Source organism: Ictalurus furcatus, chromosome 2, assembly GCF_023375685.1.
Source record: "Ictalurus furcatus strain D&B chromosome 2, Billie_1.0, whole genome shotgun sequence".
NCBI classification, from domain to species: domain Eukaryota; kingdom Metazoa; phylum Chordata; class Actinopteri; order Siluriformes; family Ictaluridae; genus Ictalurus; species Ictalurus furcatus.
Window position 1 is genome coordinate 28,948,716 of NC_071256.1, and position 23,559 is coordinate 28,972,274.

At 38.5% G+C, this 23,559-nt stretch overlaps 1 protein-coding gene across 1 annotated transcript; it reads left to right on the plus strand.

Moving 5' to 3' along the window:
• Window positions 1–5,991: 5,991 nt before the first annotated feature.
• Window positions 5,992–18,917, plus strand: nags (N-acetylglutamate synthase). Its single transcript, XM_053613053.1, has 8 exons — window positions 5,992–6,550; window positions 10,323–10,609; window positions 10,749–10,962; window positions 11,175–11,355; window positions 12,568–12,607; window positions 14,285–14,416; window positions 14,573–14,755; window positions 16,138–18,917. Exons 1-8 carry the CDS (start codon window positions 6,176–6,178, stop codon window positions 16,313–16,315), a joined length of 1,590 nt encoding a protein of 529 aa, XP_053469028.1. The 5' UTR covers window positions 5,992–6,175; the 3' UTR covers window positions 16,316–18,917.
• The last annotated feature ends 4,642 nt before the right edge of the window (window positions 18,918–23,559 follow it).

The window sequence follows — 23,559 nt, forward strand, 5'->3', positions numbered from 1 at the left end:
AACTCCTTTAGAAATAGCGTGAGGACGTTTCATGTTTATGCTGCACGATGAGGTTCATTTAACCAAAATGAAAATTGTATTCTCAATTTACTAGTTTTTTTTTTTACTAAAGAGAAGCGATCCATTGTGTATGTGAACATTAAGTAGTGTTGGGTCCGAGTCCACCAAGTCGTTAACCAATCGAGTCCGAGTCCAAAAGTGGCCGAGTTGGACTTAAGTCCGAGTCCTTAATGGCAGAGGTCGAGTCCGAGTCGAGTTCAGAAAGTAATTAAATTGCAAAAAGATTTGAAATTGCAATTGTAAACTCTGTTAAATTAATACACTGAGCTGTTAAGTTCCTATTTTAACCTTCACAAACCAATAACAACAAAAAATCCCACCATTACATCTTGCCATTGCCATTTAATATTTTTCTTTCATGTCATCAGCACCTCAACTAGTTTCCTATCAAAAAATGGTTTCAAAGAAAAAAAAGTATATAGAGGTATATGTAGAACTTTTATAATATTACAAGTGTATGAAAATACAAATTAGCCTGTTTTCCTATAGTATCACACTATATTGTGTTCTCCAGTTCGAGCTGATATTTCAATTACTTGATGCATCTCCCCCACAGTTATATAGGCTGAGAGAGAGAGAGTATAGAGTAGAGTTACATTTAGCAGCAGGTCATAACAATAAGCCTCATGTGTTATTACTGCTTTTAATCTGTCTATGAATGACAACAAACTTTTTTCATTTTAATTGCTTAAATGAAAAAAAAATCCCGATTAGCAGGGTTTATGATATTTACTACATTAAGAAGTACATTTCACATTTTACATTAAATTCAAGACTGGATTCAGCAGATGCTACTGTTTAGGGGTGGGCGATATGACTACAATCTTACTTCACAATAACGATACGTTTTCTCAGGTCTATCAGTAGTATTCAAGTTAGAAATACTATGGAAATTGAATAAAGCAATTAAATGTGAAATAAAATAGACTTCACTGTATGACATATACAGTGATTCTTATTAGGGCCGACTGTGCCCAGACGTGAAGAATACGAGAGATTGTTTGTCACATGCAGGTAGTGACCAGTACTTGTTAGATATTCCTGCAGATCATTTAATATTGCTGTAGGTTTTTTGGCAGCCTCCTTGATAAGTTTTCATCTTTTGTCAATTTTGGAGGGACGTCCTGTTCTTGATAATGTCAATGTGGTGTCTTAGGTGTTGGAGCAAGTTTTCCACTACTCGTAGGGTTGGCAGTTCGAATCCCGGCTCCACATGCCGAAGTGTCCTTGGGCAAGACACTGAATCCCAAATAGCTCCCGATGGCAAGTTAGCACCTTGCATGGCAGCTCTGCTACCATTGGTGTGTGTGTGTGTGTGTGTGTGTGTGTGTGAATGGGTGAATGAGAACCAGTGTAAAGCGCTTTGGATAAAAGCGCTATATAAGTGCAGACCATATTAACTTTACTGAAGTTATTCAGTCAAGTGAGTGAGTGAGGGATTTTCTCTTAGTGTTTTGTTGTTTGATTAACATTAATGACACAGACAGCAGCAGGTTTATTAGAATGCTGTCACTTTAAAACCTAATGCACAGATCCAGTATACTGTATTGACACACCTCCGATTTTTCCCCCAACTGTTTACATTCACTTAAGAAATAACCGACTGTGTTTGTATGATTACTCGACCAGACCTGCATTTTGACATGATGTGTGTGTATTTATTTGACGGTCCAAGCGTAATAAGTCGCTAAAGAGAAGTCAATAGACTCTATGCACGAACGCTGCTTACGTATTTCTGGTAAAATCTCAGCCAGCGACTTTACTTCCGTGTAGCGTGTTCCAATTTCTATTATAATATAAATATATATCATTATAGTAATGGCTTCCAGAAAGTTAAAGTATCAACAGCAGGAAGACAGCAGTTCGGCCAAACATTGTTGTGTCCTGTTATGTGAGACCTCCTCAAAGTTCAACTATGTTTAAATGCATCTTTTTTTCTTTTTTTACTCTGCAACAGGGATTAAAATGAAATGTAATGAAGGTTAAAAAAACATTTAAACTCAAGTAAATGTGCTATGATTTAACTATACTAAAAAATGTACTATTACAGTGAACCATGTACTCAAGTTGTCATGGACTGGAGGAGGAAGTGGATGCAAGTGCAGATAATTTATTGTATAGAGTACATTTTAATTAGATAAATAAATACAAATAATGCAAAGACAGCTATGAACTGTCAGAAACGGAGACTTAGTAACTCAAAATATATCATTGGAAGCCCTTCTCCTTCTTACTGTTGGGTGTAACAGCTAAGTGCCTCACAATACGATTAAAGTCATTCAGTCATTAAAAAATTGAGTGTAATATGTCATACTCTCCTGCGCCATCAATAACACAGTTATTACCAGTAGTGAAAACGGCTTCCGGCACGGCACCGGATGTAACTGATCTGGCTGAGACAAAACGCGGAAACGGTTGTGCATAGAGTCCATTCGGTACTCGCACGATGAGGCGGCTTTCTGAGCACTTGCACAGAACGCCCCCTGGTCAGGCAGGGAGACATTTGTTAATTTCTTGTTATCTTAATTTTATGTTGCTACTTATTTTTTATCTTTCTTTTCCTGTTACACATGACGCGTGCTCGACTGTACTTGGAAAAATGTCCAATTCCAAAATGTCAGAGTCCGTGTCAAGTTCAAGTACAAATTTACCCGAGTGTGTGACAAGTCTGAGTTCGTTCATGATTGGACTCGAGTCCGGACTCGAGTCTGAGTCAGGGATCGAGTACCCCGACTCTAACATTAAGCACTCGAGTTTGAACATCTTTTCAACCATGTGTGCGTTTTAGGAGTGTGAGCGAGAGCGGGAGGCTCACAGCATCCTCCAGTTCGAGCACAAAATTAAATCATGGGATCTGATCACTTTTCCAACTCTATTATTCTAGTTTTCTTTTGTTTTATTGTTTTTTTAATTTACGAACTGTTGCCTTTTTACGTTACTTGAATGGTTTTGATTTCAGGCTGTAAGACAAAAAAAGGAACTATTTCAAAGGATAAACACTGCCCCCTGGGTTTCCTGTCCAGTGCCAACCCAGTTTAAACTCTCTAAGAACGTTTTAATTACGTTTTATATAGCCTAATTTATTAGGCTCCATCACAAAACAACTTGATTTTAACTTTGATTTTCACCCTTCATATGTCATTTGCTACAAGGAAACATATAAACAAGAAATCAACAAAAAGAAATTGACAATCTCACAGAAAGAAATCTAAGTGTATTTAAGAAAAAAACATATATGTAATACATGTATTTCTCTGGAACAGTTCATTTCATCTCTCTCCATTGAGCATTTTAATCAGTCAGTCAGTCAGCTAGTCAGGAAAAGTGTCTCTTTGTGTCTCTTTCAGTGTTTAAGTCAGTCAGACTCCTCCTGGAGACAGGAATTATTTTTCTTTCCTCACTACTTGCTCTTCCATGAGTACTTTTTAATCACTCCGTGCTGCCTTAAGCAATCACTTGTCCTTCAAAATGACTGAAGGTTTGCACAGAGCATTTGTGTGAGAGTTGAGTGAGATCATTCCTCATGCGCTCCACATAGCACCGGTTATGGACATCACTCCATTAATTTGCCATCCTGGAGAAGATTCTCTCCACATACCCTACTGAGGCCAGTACAGTCAGGTTGTAGGAGATGATTGACAGCATATTTGGGAAATACAGTCATCCATCCATCCACTTGGCAGCCACATATGTTTCCACTAAAGAAACCTATATGAACTTGAAGAGCTTAAGTAATTAATAGAAACCTAACAAAAACTTACATATAGTTTAAAAATGTACCATTAACTGTTTGATAACACAGACAAATTATTATTGCTGGATAAAACACACCTACTATTACATAATCCATATGTGTGCTCTATTTAGCCAAAAGTGCTAGTTTTGCATTCATATGAATAACAAAAAAGGCTGGGTTTTTTTTCAAGAAGGAAACCATTTTTCAATTCAGTGCAATCTCTTTTATGTATTATAAAATATCTTAAATAGTTGTATAGATCAGGGGTTCCCAAACTTTTCCAGGGCAAGGCCCCCCAAATGGCATTAACATTTGACCGAGGCCCCCCTTTTGCAAGATGTCTTTAAAACACATTAAAATACAGACTTCTGAATATATCCCCCTTTTTTAAAATTAATAATTACATCTTACATCTTTACATTATATTATGAATTGATTGTGTGTGTGTGTGTGTGTGTGTGTGTGTGTGTGTGTGTGGTTGTCAGAGTGAGAAAGAAAAAATCATGTATTTATTTATTTTCACGCCAAATTGTCGAGGCCCCCCCGGGCGCCCTCTGGCGGCCCCTACTTTGAAAACCACTGGTATAGATAATGCTTTTACCACCATAACAAATACTTGCTTTAGTTCTGGCCCAGTATACGCCTGGGTGCTCGGCCTGGCCCACACACTGTAAACGCAGAACTAATGGATGTGGCCCAGATCTGGCCCATACACTATTGTGAATAGAAATAATGTGTGACCCGGATTTGGCCCAGACGTTATTAAATTACCACATTAATTTTTTCATAATTCATTCATTCAAAATTGTCATATTCAATTAAAATAACAATAAAGCAGCTTAAATTAATGATTTAAAAAAATTAAGTTCAACTCAAAATAATAAAACTGTATAAAAATATTTTGCAGTCCATCAAATTTCAAGAATTACATTACATTAAGCATTAACTTTTAAAACAATGACATAGATTAACAAAACAAAAACGTGAATTTAACATTTAGAACAGATGATCAGTTCGAATGTAATGTAAATGTAATGTAATGTGTAACTCAAGGGCAAGCTACTGTTTGTTTCCCCTACTCCGTCCTCCTTCACGGTCTGAAGCCTTCTGCTGCCACCTTTTCATGACCATCTCAATCTCAGCATTTGTTGCCCTTGATGTTAATGGGTTCTTTCTGACAGCATCTAATGAACACAAGTAGAAAAATCAAAGACATTCAATTCTAACAGAAATGGGATACACTGGCTACTGCACAATTTTATAATTCAAGTCTCTCAGAGGCAAAACAGTTGACAACTTCTCCTGCAATTTCAGACACACGATTTATACTTCTGTGTTGGACCTATGTGTAGCCTACGGCAGTGGTTTTCAAAGTGGGGGCCGGGGGCCCGGGGCCTCAACAATTTGGTGTGAAAAATAACTAAATACATGATTTTTTCTTTCTCACTCTCAGACAACCACATGCACACACAATCAATTCCTAATGTAATTTAATGTAAAGATGTAAGATGTAATTATTAACAAAAAAGGGGGATATATTCAGAAGTCTGTATTTTAAATGTGTTTTAAAGACATCTTGCAAAAGGGGGGCCTCGGTCAAATGTTAATGCCATTTGGGGGGCCTTGCTCTGGAGAAGTTTGGGAACCCCTGTCCTATGGTGTAGCCTGATGTGCACCCATGGCCGTATGCAGGGCTTTAAAAAATACAGAGGTAAAAAAAAAAAAACTGTTGGTTATAATGTTGTTACACATTCACCTCACTGAGTGCAGTTATATCATGTTTTAAGTTTATTTCTATTTTGATACTGTTGAATTTTAATTAATATTTAATACTAGACAATTATTATATCAACTTCAGTCTTCAAATAGAATGGCATTGGGCATGCATACAATAACGACAAAGCTGTAAGAAATTAAATTAAAACTACAAGAAAAAGTGTTAATATTTAGTTTTAAATTAAAAAAAAAGTGTTTCGTCATCATTGACCTTTGCACTCGGCGCGATTCGGGATTTCCGCATACTTGCCATCACTTTTGGTTTTTCTCCTAAATCCCGCCCATGTATGAAACCCCGCCCACTTTCGGCGTAAGTGCCTCCCACTTTGAGGTAAGCACCTCCCACTTGGCGGTAAGTACCTCCCACTTAGAGGTCTCTGGGCTGCAGCGATACATACTTGGCTGCTGCGGCACTGCACGTGGACATATCTCGAACCCTCATGTAAAAGAGGTGTGGTTACCGGTTGTGGCCACGCCTTCGTGTAGACAAATTAGGAGCTACAAATGTGCTCGCAGGTTAGCATAGCATAGGCGAAAATACCGAATTGACAGCTGGGAGAAACAGGAGTTCGCTTCACCGGACACGACTTAGTTGACCACCTCATGGCTAAAGTAAACGGCGGGGCGTCTGGCTGTAGGGCTATTGTAATGGCCGGCCAGTTTTTGTCGAAACCGGCGCCGCCTCTCGTTCAGCCGCAGCAGAACACGGGTCAGCGGAAACTCGCCAAAATTCAGCGGCGCATGCTGTCAGTCAGCTCCGCCGTCTCTGCTAACAAGACTCCCGTTCAGACGCAGCTGGACGCGGCCGGCTTCATCCCGCTCTCGGAGCGCGGTGTGTGGTCGAACCGCACGCTGGTCTACCGGGACGTTAAAGCGTTTCTCAATGAAGTCGGCGGGGATCCGCGGGAAGCTCGCTACTGGCTGACGCAATTTCAGAGAGCTAGTGTGTGTAAAGCGCCTGCTTTCGCCGTACTGGAGGTGAGTATGCGAAGTTTATTTACAATGAGTTCAATAAGCTGGAGACAAACTCACATCAAACTAGCTTCATTTATTTTATACACAAACTTACACTATGTCTGACCAGCTGCCTAACCACAGACTGAGCTGGTCAATCAACTAACTTTCACTAACCTGATCAATACATACGAAACTTTTCTAATTGCATTTCTTAAAAAATAACTTGTCTACAGTGTAGCATTAGTAGTGATCATTCAGAAATCCAGTGGCGTTTCCTTTCTCCCAGCACTCTCCAGTACTGTACCAGTTTACCCAGCCTGGACTGTGGTCTGAGTGGTAGCTGGTCAGACCTGGACTTTATTATTTGTCAGGGTCACTTCCGGGGTCACTTCCGGGGTCACTTCCAGGGGTCATTTCCACCACTACTCTAGTCTGTTTTTATTTATTTTTTTTTTTAAATAGAAAAATGACACATGTGCCTTTTATCTCAGACAAAAAATTTTGCCCCAGCACTATATATATATTGCTGTGGAGCCAGCGTCTGCTTATAATACAATAACAGGGTACAACACACCGGGGTCTGATTATAATATAACAGGGTACAACACACCAGGGTCTGATTTATAATACAATAACGGGGTACAACACACCAGGGTCTGATTTATAATACAATAACGGGGTACAACACACCACGGTCTGATTTATAATACAATAACGGGGTACAACACACCAGGGTCTGATTATAATACGATAAACCGGGGTCTGATTATAATATAATAACTGGGTACAACACACTAGGGTCTGATTTATAATAGAATAACGGGGTACAACACACCAGGGTCTGATTATAACACGATAAACCGGGGTCTGATTATAATATAATAACTGGGTACAACACACTAGGGTCTGATTTATAATAGAATAACGGGGTACAACACACCAGGGTCTGATTATAACACGATAAACCGGGGTCTGATTATAATATAATAACGGGGTACAACACACCAGGGTCTGATTTATAATACAATAACGGGGTACAACATACCTGGGTCTGATTGTAATATGATAAACCAGGGTCTGGTTATAATACGATAAACCGGGGTCTGATTATAATATAATAATGGGGTACAACACACCAGGGTCTGATTATAATACAATAACAGGGTACAACACACCAGGGTCTGATTATAATACAATAAACCGGGGTCTGATTATAATATAATAACGGGGTACAACACACCGGGGTCTGATTATAATACAATAAAGCGGGGTCTGATTATAATATAATAACGGGGTACAACACACCGGGGTCTGGTTATAATGCGATAAACCGGGGTCTGATTATAATATAATAATGGGGTACAACACACCGGGGTCTGATTATAATACAATAACAGGGTACAACACACCAGGGTCTGATTATAATATAATAACGGGGTACAACACACCAGGGTCTGATTATAATACAATAACTGGGTACAACACACCAGGGTCTGATTTATAATACAATAACAGGGTAAAACACACCTTTTAATGAATGTCAGCGTATTTTATTTCAATCTCACACCCATCATTTTGCATTTTACTCCTTGGGCAACTAATAACAGCAAAAAATTAATTCACCGTCAAATAACACTAATTCTGAAATATTTTTGTCACTGTCTGTTTCCCTAAACATTTTTCCTAGCAAGCCTTACTTACTTTATTTGAAGGATGTAATTTGAGGAATGTCCCTAATTCCTCAATAAATATGTGCATATGTCACTTAAAATATTGAAACGTTCGAGATACTGACTCAACACACGTTTATTAAGCAGTAGTGAGCACGCAAGCTCGGTAAACCCTTTATCGCTCATACGAGATCCCCTTTAGCAGGGGAGGAGTTAGTGATTTGGGGGCCATAGGCAAAATCTAGGAATGAGGTCCTCATTTCAGTGTTAAACATCGATATTTAAATTTTCAGCATACATTATTTAACATTAATAGCAATAATCATTGGTGGACTGGGACTAAAGTGGCCCTGCACTTTCTGGCCCTTAGCGGACCACCACCACACCCGGCCCAAAACAAGCCACATCATAACAAACAGGCTTACTGATGGTTAGACCAAGAATAAAAATAAAGCACAGTACAGAAACATAAATGCTTTTTAAGTATCTTTATTCAAAGTAGCACTGAACAGATATCAAGTCATATTTGTAAAATAGGCAAACAGAAACAGAAGAACAGTATGACAAGAATATAAAACAATCAAGACAGCATTTTAGCTAGTCCGGGGGCTTCGTCTGGGTGCAGTGTAGGAGAGCTTCATCACTGAGTTGTACATCTCCTCAATCAGAACTGAAACTTTATATTTTAGTACTAACATCAACCCACATCTAATCACCCCCCCACCAAATAGACCACTACTACTGCTACTACTACTACTATAATAATAATAATAATAATAATAATAATAATAATAATGTAATTTATTGTCTAATATTATGAAATAAATTTTTATATTAGGCCTATATCAATAAATAAGTCTATTTCACTATGACCACTAACCAAGAGCAAACAATAAGTCGCTGTATGGTACAGTAGGACAGCAGCTTATTAAAATATTCTTCTTTTTTTCTAAATTACTGTAATATTTAAACATTTATTTGAAGTAGCACTGAACATGAATCCACATTAAACTCGCATATGATTGTGTCTGCAGAGTTCAGTTTCATTTGGGGGGAGAGAGTGAGAAAGAGAGAAAGAGAGAAAAAGAACACGAAAGAACACTGCCTGTCCCAGCCTGGATGTTCTTTTAATATCTGATCAGTGGTCATCATATGACTGTTCTTTTTTATATTGATGAACATGGTAAAGATGGACTGACAGCTTGTGCACCACATCACACACATTAATCACTAACTGTGTACCGTACACAAGTGCATTTATATGGCAGGCATACCTAATAAAATGACGATAGTCATTATTATATTATAGTAATTTATAGAGTATAAATCAGTAGGCTGTATAGCAAGGCTAGAATGATGATGGTGGTGGTAGTAGTATTACTATTTTTACTACTAGTAGTAGTAATAATAATAATAAATCCTTTTCAGTTTATTTAGTGTTCTTGTTTTTTGATTATGGCTCCAAATGAACATGATGTTTTGTGAGATGGCTATTAAAGAATTTCAGAAGAACTGTTGCTCAGACGCACCTGGTATGAGTATGAAAGTTGATGAGCTGAAAGTGCTTGTAATTCCAGATAACCTCTTTCTTCTCATGGAAAATACAATGTTAATGCATAGGAAAAAAATGTTTTTTTCACCAACAGGTTCCTTAAATTAGTTGAACAAAAGGCGCTTGCAGTATTTTTTCAAAATTACCACAGATTTTCTGCAGGTTTGGGCCAAGAGGTGTCATGTGACGTGATCACAACACGCATTCAGCCAAAGCCCTCTTCCATTTACATGCGTCGAACATGAGTACAGCTAAAAGGTCTCATTTACCAACAAACCTCACTGTGAAAGACTTTCGTGCAGAACAATTTTGTGCGATTGTAAATTTCGCCAATTCTAGTAGTTTTCACAGAAAAACTCTGAAGTTGCGTTGTAAATTTAGAAAAAACGCTGCAGCAATTTCAAGCATTTTTCGCCACAACAATCACAAAATAACTCTGCAAAATCTCGTACAGGTCATCTATTTCCGCAGCTGGACACACTGATAAATACTTTGCTTAAAGAGACGTGCTTTAAAAGCTGACAAGGCAGGCACAGCAGAACTTGAATAACATTTCATCCGGTGTGTCCAGATCGACCCATCAGTGTTCAAGAGCTGTGAGATGGTGCAGAGCCTGGCGTTCGGCTTGTCCTTCCTGCAGCGCATGGATATGAAGACCGTGGTGGTAATGGGGCTTCCTCCTGAGCTGATGAAAGAAAACTGTGTACCAAATGGACCTGTTTCCTCTGACTCCAGAACTGTACTGATTAAATATTGCCAAGCTCTTGCTGAGGCCTTGCAGTGTAGCTCGGCTAGCGTCATTCCTTTCTTCAGTGCAGAGTCAATGCTGCGACTTCAGGAACCTCAACACTGCAGCAGGTTCGTCAGCACCCTCACCAAAATGCCTTTTAAACCATCCTAACAGACACGCATATACATTCCGCTTGGATCATGAGCAAGTAATATTTTGAGGCTTCTGTGTAACTAGTTCTCAGTTGTTGCTCTGTCTGTGTTCTAGTGGTGCTGCCTCTATCGTGGTAGACACAACCATGCTTCAGTGGAGTCTGGACTGCGGCGCTATTCCCCTGGTGTGCCCTGTTGGCTGTGATACAACCGGCTGCTCCACTCTCCTCAATTCAGTCGACGTCACCGTAGCCATCTCTCGAGCACTCCAACCCCTCAAAGTCATGTTCCTGAACAGCTGGGGGGGCCTCTGTAACCAGAACCTAAAGGTAAGTGTAGGTGTGTTAGTGTGATCACCTCACAGTCATCAACTTGATCTGTTTATACAGTCATTTATTATTAAATCACTGGGAACTTTGCAGGAAAATTGCAGGACCATGTCTTGTCTAATCTGCCACTTTACACTTGTCTGCTTGTTCATCGTTTCTTTAGTAAGTTGATTCATTGTGTATGTGTGTGTGTGTGTGTGTGTGTGTTTCAGGTGCTGGGTACGGTGTCCCTGCCGAGTGACCTGCCGCTCTTGTCCTCGGCTGAGTGGCTGTGTGTGCAAGAGCGCAGGCAGGTCAACGCTATCGCTCACCTCCTCAACCAGCTCAGTCCAGAGAGCTCAGCAGTCATCACTTCAGCTAACACACTGCTCACCGAACTCTTCAGTCATAAAGGTGAGACACGCAGATACACAATTTACAGTCACATTTTCTTAGCCAGGTAGATCAGTAACCTGTTGAGATTTAAAAAAACTTTAGTGCCATTTTTGTCAATTTTTCAGGAGGTTATTGGTTGCAAGGTAAAACAGCATAGTTAGTTTTTTTTTTATATATATATATATATATATATAACTGTGATTCAGAACACTCATTTTAATTTTCAGTTTGCTAATGAACTGAAGTTTATTTCTTTGTTTTTCCCCCTTTTTTATTTTGATATAACAGAAGCTAGCTTTTTTTCTTAATCTTTTAATGCCACCAAATGATTTTAACATAGAACACAGGTTCAAAGTTCATTTTGTGGGCAGCATTTAAATGTTTACTGGGGTGGTACTCAAACCCAAGAATATTACTGAACTGGAGGTCGTTGGTCATGAGGAATGGGCTAAGATTCCTCAAGAACGCTGCTAGAAGCTGTGCATGTCGTTTGCAGCAGGTCATAACAGCAAAAGAGTGCTCTACTAAGTACTAAAGATGCCTGCCATGAAGGGGTTGAGTAATTTTGAGACTAGAGAAGTCATTATAAGTTGCATTTTCAGTTGAATTTGGGGAAACCACTTGAAGCATTTGTTGTGTTGAAGAATTTCAATTGCTTTTGTTTGATTTGTTCATTGCAAACAGCTGAAAGTCTCTACATTTTGACAATAAACCTGATTTACAATGGGGGTTGAATAATTTTGATAGCTACTGTAAAAATTTCTTGAATGTATTTAAGGTATTAAATTCTTCGGAATTACTGTGGTATTAAGCATACTAGGAAAGGAGGACTAATATGCCAGTAATGTCTCAGTGTAATTCCATATAATGTAAATGTACGCTGAGTGAACTGTAACAGATATGCTGGAACTGAACTGGCTATTTTTAGAGGAAAGGGAAAGGTCAGCAACCCTCAGCAACCCAGCAACCAGTGAGCTGCTTGACCTCCATCCTTTTTTTTTTCTTTTCTTTTTTTCCCCTCTTTTTTCTTTTTTTTTTTTTCATAAATACACGACTTCGCAGTAAAGTGGCTTCTTTTAGTTGCAGTATTAAACCCTTATTTTGAAACCCTTGAAAATTAGGGTTTGGAATGTCAGTTCTTATGTACATGCATTGAAGAGCATATCTGATATGCTTTTGCAAAGTGGTTTGAATTCTAGGTCATTGAAAATGCCATTTTATCTTTTACAGGTTCTGGCACCTTGTTCAAAAATGGAGATCCCATTCACAAGTATGTGGTTTTAATTTGATTCATTTTAATAAAGATTCGGGATTACTATTTTAGCCAAAATATCGTTATCTAAATTTAAATAGACAATTGTATATGATCTTTTTATTAAGCATAATTATTTGTGCAAAATCTGTTCAACTGGAACCTACCAAATCCAAGCATAAAGAGATTTTCAAGTAGAAACATGTTTTGTAAATTTATTCTAAGAAGAAATCCTAATAGTATCATAAGTATTCCGACCATTTTACTCATTACTTTGTTGAAGCACTTTGGCAGTCTTCGTGGGTTTGATGCTACAAGCTTGACAAAGTTGAACTTGGGGATCTTCCTCTTGAGTACTGTCAGATTGGATGGGGAACATTGTTTTTAGATCTGTACAGAGATGTCTTGACTATGATTTGAAGTGTCTGTATTTTGGTCCACTAGAAGCTGTAATGTTGAGATGAATTTGGTGCCTGGTTTCTTCAAGATGGAATTCTTGGAATTCAGGGCAAAGATTCATTTAGGTTTAATCAGACCATTAGAATCTTGTTTCTCTTGGCTTGAGACTCCATTAGGTGCCCGGTGGCAAACTCCAAGCGATGAAGTCATGTGATTTTTACTGAGGAATGGCTTCTTTCTGTTGTTTTAGGTTCTTCGATCTCCAAGCAGGATCTCAAGAGTTCTTGGTGTTAAAAAAAAAAAAAACTTTTTCCATTTAAGAATAATATAGACTGGAGTGTTCTTCTACAGATCAGTGCAGAAATGCTATCCTCTATGGACAATTCATTTGAGTCAAACTGTCAGCTGTGGGGCTTAATATAGATAGAGGTGGCCCATCTCAAGTCATGTCCGGCCACTTAAATTTTAATCAGTGAAAACAATTTCAAGCGTCGTTGCATCTGGTCTTAACACGAGTGATATTTCATTTTGTTTTAATTTACAAAACCTTGTGAAAACCTGTAATAGTGAATTATGGTATTTCTCAATATCTGGGTGGTATCAGTATTTTCTGAATGTACTCCAAGTACAGTCATGTGGGGAAAAATAAGTACACCCCATTGAAATTGTTGGCTTTTTTGACGTATTTGGACAAGCAAACATTTGCTCATCTTTGAAACAGTACCTATTAATGAAGTTGATGTACTTCAGGGAAATAAACCACAAGGAAATTTTGCTTATTTAATCATTTATTTAACAGAAATATCAATAGGTATGATATTCGTCTGTGGAAAAAGTGAGTACACCCTTGGCCTCCGAAGCTAGTATTCCCTCCTTTAGCAGAAATAACTTCTTGTAGGCATTTTGAATAATTGTGCAAAAAACCGGCATTCCCTAAGCAAGTTCTAATCACTGGCACCCAATCTTGAATGGATTTGAAGGTGTTATAAATGTAAGGGTATACTTATTTTTCCATGTGACTCATCTGTGTTTTGTTCATTTAAATGTCAATTTTTTTGACACAAAATGTCAATTTTATGTCCGTGGATAGTGCATCACCTTTATTAATAGGCACTGTTTCAAAGAGGATCAAATGTTTGTCCAAATATGTCCAAAAAAACCCAACAATTTCTTTGGGGTGTACTTATTTTTCCACATGACTGTATACATAGTTGAATAAATGTATGAGGGACTAGATGAGCCTGACCTTAGAGGATGCTGTTGACATTTTACGAGATGATTGTCACTTTCTGTCAGGTACAGCAGCCTTGAGGGCATAGACATGGACCGTCTCCTGTCTCTGATTGACCAGTCTTTTGGGAAGACACTAAAGGAAGATTACATCAGCTCTCTTAAGGACAGACTTCATTCCATCTATCTGTCAGAAGGGTAACATTACCTTTACTTGCATCCTCAGTCTTTTATTCAAATATGCTGTACACACAAGTAAAGCAGCGTATCCTTTAAAAGAAGTCGGTAAAAGAACTTTATGTAGTTGGATGAATTTTGCGAGTAGTACTGTGTTGTGAACTTTCTGCTCCTCAGGTACAGCGCAGCAGCCATCATCACCACAGAGCCGGTCAGCAGTGGGATTCTGTATTTGGATAAATTTGTGGTGAGTGACAGTAAACAGGGGCAGGGCACCAGTCAGATCCTGTGGGAGTGTATTCGCCAGGACCTGGACAGGCTTTTCTGGAGATCCCGTGCGACCAATCGTATCAACCCGTGGTGAGTTAGAGACAACACACACACACACACACACACACACACACACACACACACATGTGAAACTAACATGAATGATATATAATATGTATGTATGTGTGTGTATTTATATATGTATAATATGTATGTATGTGTGTGTATTTATATATGTATATATGTACCTTTTTAAATTCATACACCTACAGTAATCGCTTTATCCTGGTTTGTGCAGTTTAGTGTAGCCGGTCTGCTTAACTGTATGTTTTTGGAAGGCGGGAGGAAACCAGAGAACCCAGAGGAAACCCATACAACCATGGGGGGAAGATCTGAAACTTTACACAGGCAGTAACCTGAGCTCAGGATCGTATAAAATAACATTTTAATCAACTGTAGTCAGAGCTATTTGCGTTATTTATATAATTGTTAATCCAGCAAACACAGTTGGCATTTGACTCAGCTTTGGTTATTTTTGGGAATCATTTTATAACATTCTGGAAATGTTGTTTTGGTTAACAAACTCCGCGCTGTTCCCAAAATGTCCTAGATTCCACACTGGTCCATTACAGCGCACCAACCATTTACACATAGGGGTAATATATCATATACATCATGCTGTTTTTGGGCAGTGGGAGGAAACCAGGAAACCCACAAGGGCACAGGGAGAACATGAGACACTCCAGACAGAGAGTAACCTTAGCTCAGTATTGAACCAGACGTGCAACACAAGTCAGTGCTACCCACGGCACTGCTCTAATAATAGTTAAAGGTACATATTTGGGTCTTAAGGACCACCGATATACTTTTTAAAGCTTTACTCTGAAAGCTAATTAAAGTTTGGTAACATGCACCTTCTTAAGTAAAAGTATCTTCTGTAGAAGAAGAAGCCTTTATTTGTCACGTATACATTACAGCACAGTGAAATACTTTTCTTCGCATATCCCAGCTTGTTAGGAAGTTGGGCAGAGAGGGTTAAGGGCCTTGCTCAAGTGTCCAACTGTGGCAGCACTGGGACTTGAACCCCTGACCTTCTGATCAGTAACCCAGAGTTTTAACCGTTGAGCCAAATATTACAGATGTACCCTTGATGGTACCACCCCAGTGACAAGGAAAAGTACCGTCTGGTACCTTTATTTCTGAGAGTGGAACAGTCCATCTGATTTACTGAATGATTATAAATTTACTATAGCAGCACGTTGTTTAAATTAAAGATGCCCCACTGTTGAGTTTGTATCCAGGTTGTGATTAAACTGAACTAGAATAGAATTTTAGTTCAAATTTTCCTGTTTACTTTTTTTTTCTTTTCTTACTTTTACTCTTCTGTTTAACCTGCACTCCAGCATAAAGAGATACCAGCCGTAGCTATCCTTCTTCTCATTCTCTCTCACGTCCCAATTTCTATTCCTCAGGTACTTCAAGCACTGTGATGGCAGCTTCGTGGACGGCTGCTGGATTGTGTTCTGGTTCGGTCTGTCAGATATACGTGAGTCATACGAGCTGGTTGAGTATGCCAAGCAACTCCCTGACTCGTTCTGCCAAAACTCCGAGAGTGACCCATCTATCCAGCAGGTGCCCGCTGGGTCTTAAACACCTCCCACTGCATTTCACACCCTGGATTTCAGCATAGGCATACCTCTGTGCCTTTCACATGACCCTGATGTATAGCATTATTTTTAAAATTTGGTGTTGCTGAGAGTGGCTTCCTACTTGGGTTTGCTAGTTTTCATTCTGATTTGATTTTAGGTGAAGGTTGTCCATTCTGGCAGTCCTGCTGTTACACTGGAGGTGTACAAGATATTATACAGGACTTTCACCTGGAAATACAAAGCATTAAAATTCCTCATAAAAAATGTTTACAGTATACTCTCTAGCAGATTGTGTCAATCGTACACTGTGGAACTGTTCACCATTTGTGGATTACGAAACTTAAGAACTTATTCTGATTTTTTTTTATTATTATTATTTTGATATTAAATGAACAAGGCAACCAGTTATGACAGACTTATTGATGGCTATTTCTTAAGTTTGACAGTCACTTAAGTCACTAATTTGTTCAACAACATTAAAAGTCTGATTATCAGGATGGTCAATAATGTAAATCCCAGATTACAAAGCATTATTGTAAAATACAGCTGAATTTAAAATTTGGGGTAGAGGAAATGTACTTAATAGGTGTACATTACTGTATTGTGGTGTACCTCAATCCTAGGGTTTCCTTTTTTTTTTTCCTCAGCATTTTCCTGAATTTCCTTCACACAGGAACATTGGGTTAAAGTGCTGTATCTTATTGTGTGTGAGGTTTCACATGTGAAACTGGAGATAATCGAAGACTATGTACAAGCACCATGAAGTCATGAAACAGAAAAATCAGATTTGATTTGGACATTTTATCTAGGCCTTAAGGCATCATGGAACCAGTACACACATCCCTGAAGAGCTGGTTTTCTAACATATATAATTTTCTGTATTTTTGATTGTTTTACTTTAAATATTTTTAGGGAATGTTTTGGAGCAAGGCTTAGCACATTCGCGTGCTAGTGTTATGAAATGGTGTGTGTGTGTGTACAATAAAACAATAAAAACCTCTTAAGGTTTCATGTGAATTCTTTGATATGAAATGAAATTTGCTTGCATGCTTAACAGGGTTCCATGTATAAACAAATCAATATACTGTTTTTGATACTGGAACTGTTTATACTGTTTTTAGTTATGGAAATGTGTTTTGAGAAGGAAAACTATAGTTATAGGTTGTTTGCTTTGTGTCTTTTGTGTTAGAAAATCTTTAAGTTGAAATCTTTGAGTCACTTAACAAGTTCGTCTGGCGCACGCCAAAACTTCATTCAAAGCACATATTGGTGACACGCTGGTGAAATGGATGTTCTGCAGTCAAAGAAGACATGCTGTTACTGAGACATTTTTAATCAGTACATTTATATTTATTCATTTAGCAGATGCTTTTATCCAAAGTGACTTACAAATGAGGAAATACAAGCAAAGCGATATATATCGAGCGGAGAACAATACAAGTAGTGCTACCATGCAAGATCTTATAATTGAGTTCTAGAGAAGCAAAGTGCGCAGAATAGAGGTGTAAGAGCCAGAGAAAGTTTTTTTTTTTTTTTTTTTTAATTTAATAATAAATAATGTGGGGTTGGCATTTTAGGGGTTAGTTAGGTATTCACGGAAGAGGTGGGTCTTTAGCTGCTTTTTGAAGATAGTGACAGATTCTGCGGTCCGGATTGAGGTTGGAAGTTCATTCCACCACTGAAGGACAGATACTGTGAAGTTTCTGGAAAGGGACCTTGACCCACGCTGAGTAGGCACTACTAAACGTTGGTCGTTAATCGATCGCAGATTGCATGAGAGAACGTAAGCCTTCAGGAGAGAGTTGAGGTAGGGGGGTGCTGTTCCAGACTAGGTCTTGTACATTAGCATAAAGGCCTTGAATTTGACCTGAACCCAGTGGAGGGAGATGAAGAGGGGTGTGACACGGGTTCTTTTGGGCTAGTCGAAGATGATGCGTGCTGCTGCATTCTGAATCATCTGAAGGGGTTTGATGGAGCTGGTCCGGGAGGCCCGAGAGTAGTGAGTCGCAGTAGTCCAGTTTTGATATGACAACAGCCTGGACTAGTATCTGTGTAGCCTGTTCGGTGAGATAGGGTCTGATTTTCTTGATGTTATACAGAATGAACCTACAGGAACGTGCAGTTGTTGAAATGTGGAAACATTTTAACCAGTATATTTTGAGAACAGCAAGTGTTTATGTGCGCCTAAAATAATTATTTACATTAATCCACAAAATCTTGTGCTTGGTATTCCACTTTGATTTAAGCCTGCTAACTCCAGAAGAAAATATAGTAGGGTTCTCAAACCTGCTCATTTACATACTAGTTTTCAAAACTGTACTCGAGTTTTTTTAATGAAAGGAAATCTATAGAGTTTACACTGAATGATGTGAAAAACAAAAAAAGGTAGAAACTCCACATTGATGAGAAAGATCAGAGGAGAATTGTGCGACTGGTTAAAGCTAGCAGCAACTAAAATAACCCTTCTTTACAACCGTGGTGAGCAGAAAAGCATGTCAGAAAACACGACATGTTGAATCTTGAGGTGGATGGGCTACAACAGCAGAAGACCACATCGGGTCAACCAAGAACAAGAATCAGAGGCTACAGTGGGCACAGGATAATCAATCCTGGATAGGTGAAGAGTGGAAAAAGACCAGGTGGTGTTTTTCCAATTTTACAACTGTCTGGTTTCAGTGAGATTATATAGTTTGATAATGAGATCATGACAAACGAGGTTATTCCATGGAAGTGGAAGTGGTAGCTCAGTGCTTAAGACATTGGACTTCTGATTGGATGGTCATGAGTTCAAATCCTAGCACTGCCAACTGCCACTGCTGGGCCCTTGAGCAAGGCCCTTAACTCTCAACTGTTCAGTTGTATAAAATGAGATAAATGTAAGTAGCTCTGGATAGGGGTGTCTGCCAAATGCCATAAATGTAATCCATTCATATTGGATCCTTATCTTAAAATATTTTGATGCTTATGATAAATAAAATATAATACAGTGTATTAATAATGTAATATAATAATAAAAAACAAAAATTACACAATTTTCACACAGTCTAAATTATACTCATGTTAATTTGCATGTTTCAACGAGACTTCCTAAAATTAATTTTTCTCATGGCTGCGGAGATTTGTGCTCATTCAGCCACAAGAGCATTACTGAGATCAGGCATTGATGTCATGCGAAGTCTCGGGTGCCTTCGGCGTTCTGGTTCATCTCAAAGGTATTCAGTGAGGTTGAGGTCAGGGCTCTGTGCAGGCCGCTCAAGTTCTTCCACACCTTGACAAACCATGTCTTCACAGAGCACGTATTGTCATGCTGGAACATGTTTGAGCCTCTTAGTTCCAGTGAAGAGAAACTGTACTGCTACAGCATGCAAACACATCCTAAACTATTGTGTGCATCCAACTTTGTGGCAGCAGTTTGGGAAACCTTTTAGCCATATAGTTTACATCCATACATTTTCTGTACCGCTTATCCAGGGTCATGGGGAGCCTTGGAGTCTATCCCAGGGAACTCGGGGCACAAGGTGGGGGACACTTTGGACGGGCGGCCAACCTATCACAGGACACGATCGCACACACTCGCACACCCATTCACACGCTACAGACAATTTAAAGATGCCAATGAGCCTACAGCGCATGTCTTTGGACTGGAGGAGGAAACTGGAGTACCCTGTGGAAGCCCTTGAAGCACAGGGAGAACATGCAATCTCCTCGCATACAGGGCGGAGGCAGGGATCGAACCCCCAAATCCAGAGCTGCGAGGCAAGCGTGCTAAATTATATGTTCTGTGATTGGTTCTTCAAAATATAAGCGATCAATTGGTATAATATGAGTATCTAATGAACTAATTATGCATACTGATGTTTGTTATTTATTATTCTTTGCTGTAATAGTTAATGTGTCATGATATTAAATATAAAGGTTGAGACCTCTCACCACTAGAGGGCAGCAACGACTCATGAATGACCACAAGCTGGTGACACAGACCATTTCTGATGCCTTTTCAAGTGTGGAAACGTGAAGATTGAATCATTTTTCATCATAAACAAGTACATGGACAAAAACATAATGCATTGTTGTTGCTTTGTGTCAGTCAGCAAACAAAATTACACAAAGTTACAATCAATGTGATCCCCCCTCAATCCCCCCTCCCCCCATTCTGCCACTTCCATTCAAGCAACTGGAAATACTACTTAACTCTCTTCAAAAACCATACTAATCAGAACTTTTTAAAAGAGCAGTATTTTTCTCTTATGTTCTCTTATGTTTACTGACACCGAAAGACCACAAAGGAATTCCACAGTTTAGCTCTTGGAGTTTCATAATCCACTATCTCAACAACAGGCTGTATCAAAGAGTTACACAAAACAAGTCATTTATAGAGTAACTTACAACATGCAGTGCCTAAACCTCACCAGGCTTCATCATAACTGCTATTTGAATCACATGCTGTGGTTAGATGAAACAAATATCTAATTTTCATATTGAAAGTGAAATATAGTGGTGGATCATTGATGCATTGGGGATTGTTATGAAAATTGATGGTATTGTGAATTCTAATGAGAACATAAAGCTGATTGCCTCTGCTAGGACACGTGGCTGTAGATGGATCTTTCAGCAGTACAATTCTGGCATTTTAGAATTATTTCAATAGTAAATCATCATTTTTATTGATTTATTTTTTAATCAAGCTTGTTAGCATTATTATTATTATTATTATTATTATTATTATTATTATTATTATTATTATTATGCTACTTAGGGTTATTTTTTGTTAGTAATCCACTAAATATGAGCCAGATATGTGGATCATTAGGGTGCTTCAGGGTTGCTGACATTCTTTTTACTGATAGCAGGACTTAACATTTCCTGGATGATTTTTGAAGCAATAAAGCAATATAACAATTTTCTTTTTAATGTTATTGGAATTCTGTGCAAGTGTTCTTCACTATGTGCATATATGCCTAGCATATTGATTCCATAGTGTAATTGTAAATGTGGTTTTAAATATTTTATTAAAAATATGACATCATTTAACAGGGCATTAAATGTATTTTTTAAACACTTGACAATTGTTGTGGAGCGATTGAATATTTATTTTGAGTGATTTACTTTTTACTTCCTACTCTCCCATATTAATGAAATGCCAATTTTAATTCATTTCAATCTATCTATCAGCCAAGAAAAGCAAATGTGGTATGTTCTAAAACTATAAAATGGATTAAAGCTGCAAATCTACATTGTAAATTTAAAATACATTAAAAAAAAAAATAGTGCATGAGACAATAGAGAGAAGGACCATTTTTCTGTTATTGCACATGTATATAACAATGATGAAATGTTTTCTCTTATCCATGTTTTCTGCTCAATCATTGTTTGGAGAATTTGAAGATTCTAGATACTTTAAAGACACGTGAATAGGTCAGTATCAAGTAAGAGTAATGAGAAGAATCCTATGACTCATCACAATTGGTCTGCTCTACTTTGCTCATGGTGTGTATGTACACCACCTCGCTCTGGAATCCACAAAAAAAAAAGAAAAAAGAAAAAAGAAACAACTGGACAAACCGTTTCAACAGAAAACATGCTCACATTCTAGATCCAAATCTTCATAAGCAATTTACAAATTTGCATGTTATAGTATAAATAGTATATAAATAATTGTATTGCTTTCTGGTTATAAGTGGAAATAAAGGGAGAACAGACAACACAGTTGGAAGACTGACAAAAACTGTAGAAACTGGAAACCGTGCTGTTATTCTACATAAAAAAGGGAAGTTGTGTAAAGCAGAAACATTCAAAGTTAAATTGTTTGGAGAGAAAACAACGTGTCTGAGGCTTGCTGCTTTCAGTTTGTCTTTGGGATGTGAGTTTATTTACCTGTGGGGCCAGACACTTTCACCACAGAGGAGACTCTTTAGTGAGTAAAATTGTAAATGCTTAACAAGGCTGAGAATCACCGCTGTCACTGAGCCTCTAAGCGAACATTTCCTAAAGAAACATACACTCACTGTCCACTTTAATAGGAACACCTGTACACCTGCCCATTTATGCAGTTATCCAATCAGTCAATCATGTGGCAAAAGCACGAAGCGTGAAATCATGTAGATACAGGTCAAGAGCTTCAGTTAATGTTCACATCACACAACAGATCGAAGAAAGAAAATCAAAATGTGATCTCTGTGACATTGTTGCTGGTACCAGATGGGCTGCTTTGGGTATTTCAGAAACTGCTGATCTCCTGGGATTTTCACACACAACAGTCTGTAGAGTTTACACAGAATGGTGCAAAACACAAAAAACATCCTGTGTGCAGAGGGTCTGCAGGCTGAAACACCTTGCTGATGAGAGATCTCATAGGAGAACGACTTGTTTGAGCTCACACGAAGTCTATGGTAACTCAAATAAGCACTCTTTACAACCGGGGTGAGCAGAAAAGCATCTCAGTATACACAAACCCTCAAAACTTGATGTGGTTGGGCTACAACAGAAGAAGACCACATCTGGGTTCCAATCCTGTTAGCCAAGAACAGGAATCTGGGGCTATCATGGGCACAGGCTCACCAGAACTGGATCGTTGAAGACTGGAAAAAGACCAGGTGATTTCAACAGTCCAGGCTGGTGGAGGTGGTGTAATGGTTTGGGGAATATTTTCTTTGCAAATTTTAGGCCCATTAATACCAATCAACCATCACTTGAATGCCACAGCCTCTTTAAGTATTGTTGCTGACAATGTGCATCCCTGCATGGCCCCAATTTACCCATATTTTATTGGCTACTTCCAGCATGATAATGCACCATATCACAAAAGTCATCTCAAACTGGTTTCTTGAACATGATAATGAGTTCAATGTTCTTCGGTGGCCTTCCCAGTGACGGATCTGAATCCAATAGAACACGTTTGGGATGTGGTAGAACGGGAGATTTCTAGCATGAATGTGCATCTGAAAAATCCTCAGGATTTATGTGATGCAGTCATGTCAACATGGACCAGAATCTCAAAGAAACTAGCTATGTGGTTTTTGTTTGTGTTTTTATTTTTATTTATTTACTTATTTATTTATTTTTCAATACACTAACAGCCTTCAAACTTCCACAAACAGCTGGTGTGGCTGCAGGCTTTTATTCCAATCAAATTGGAGGCACACTTGATTGGAGACCAAGATTAACAAATTTAAAGTGGAATCAGGTGTGGCTTCTGTTTGGCTAGAATGAAAGCCGCATCTGCCTTTTGTGGATAAGATTGAAGAC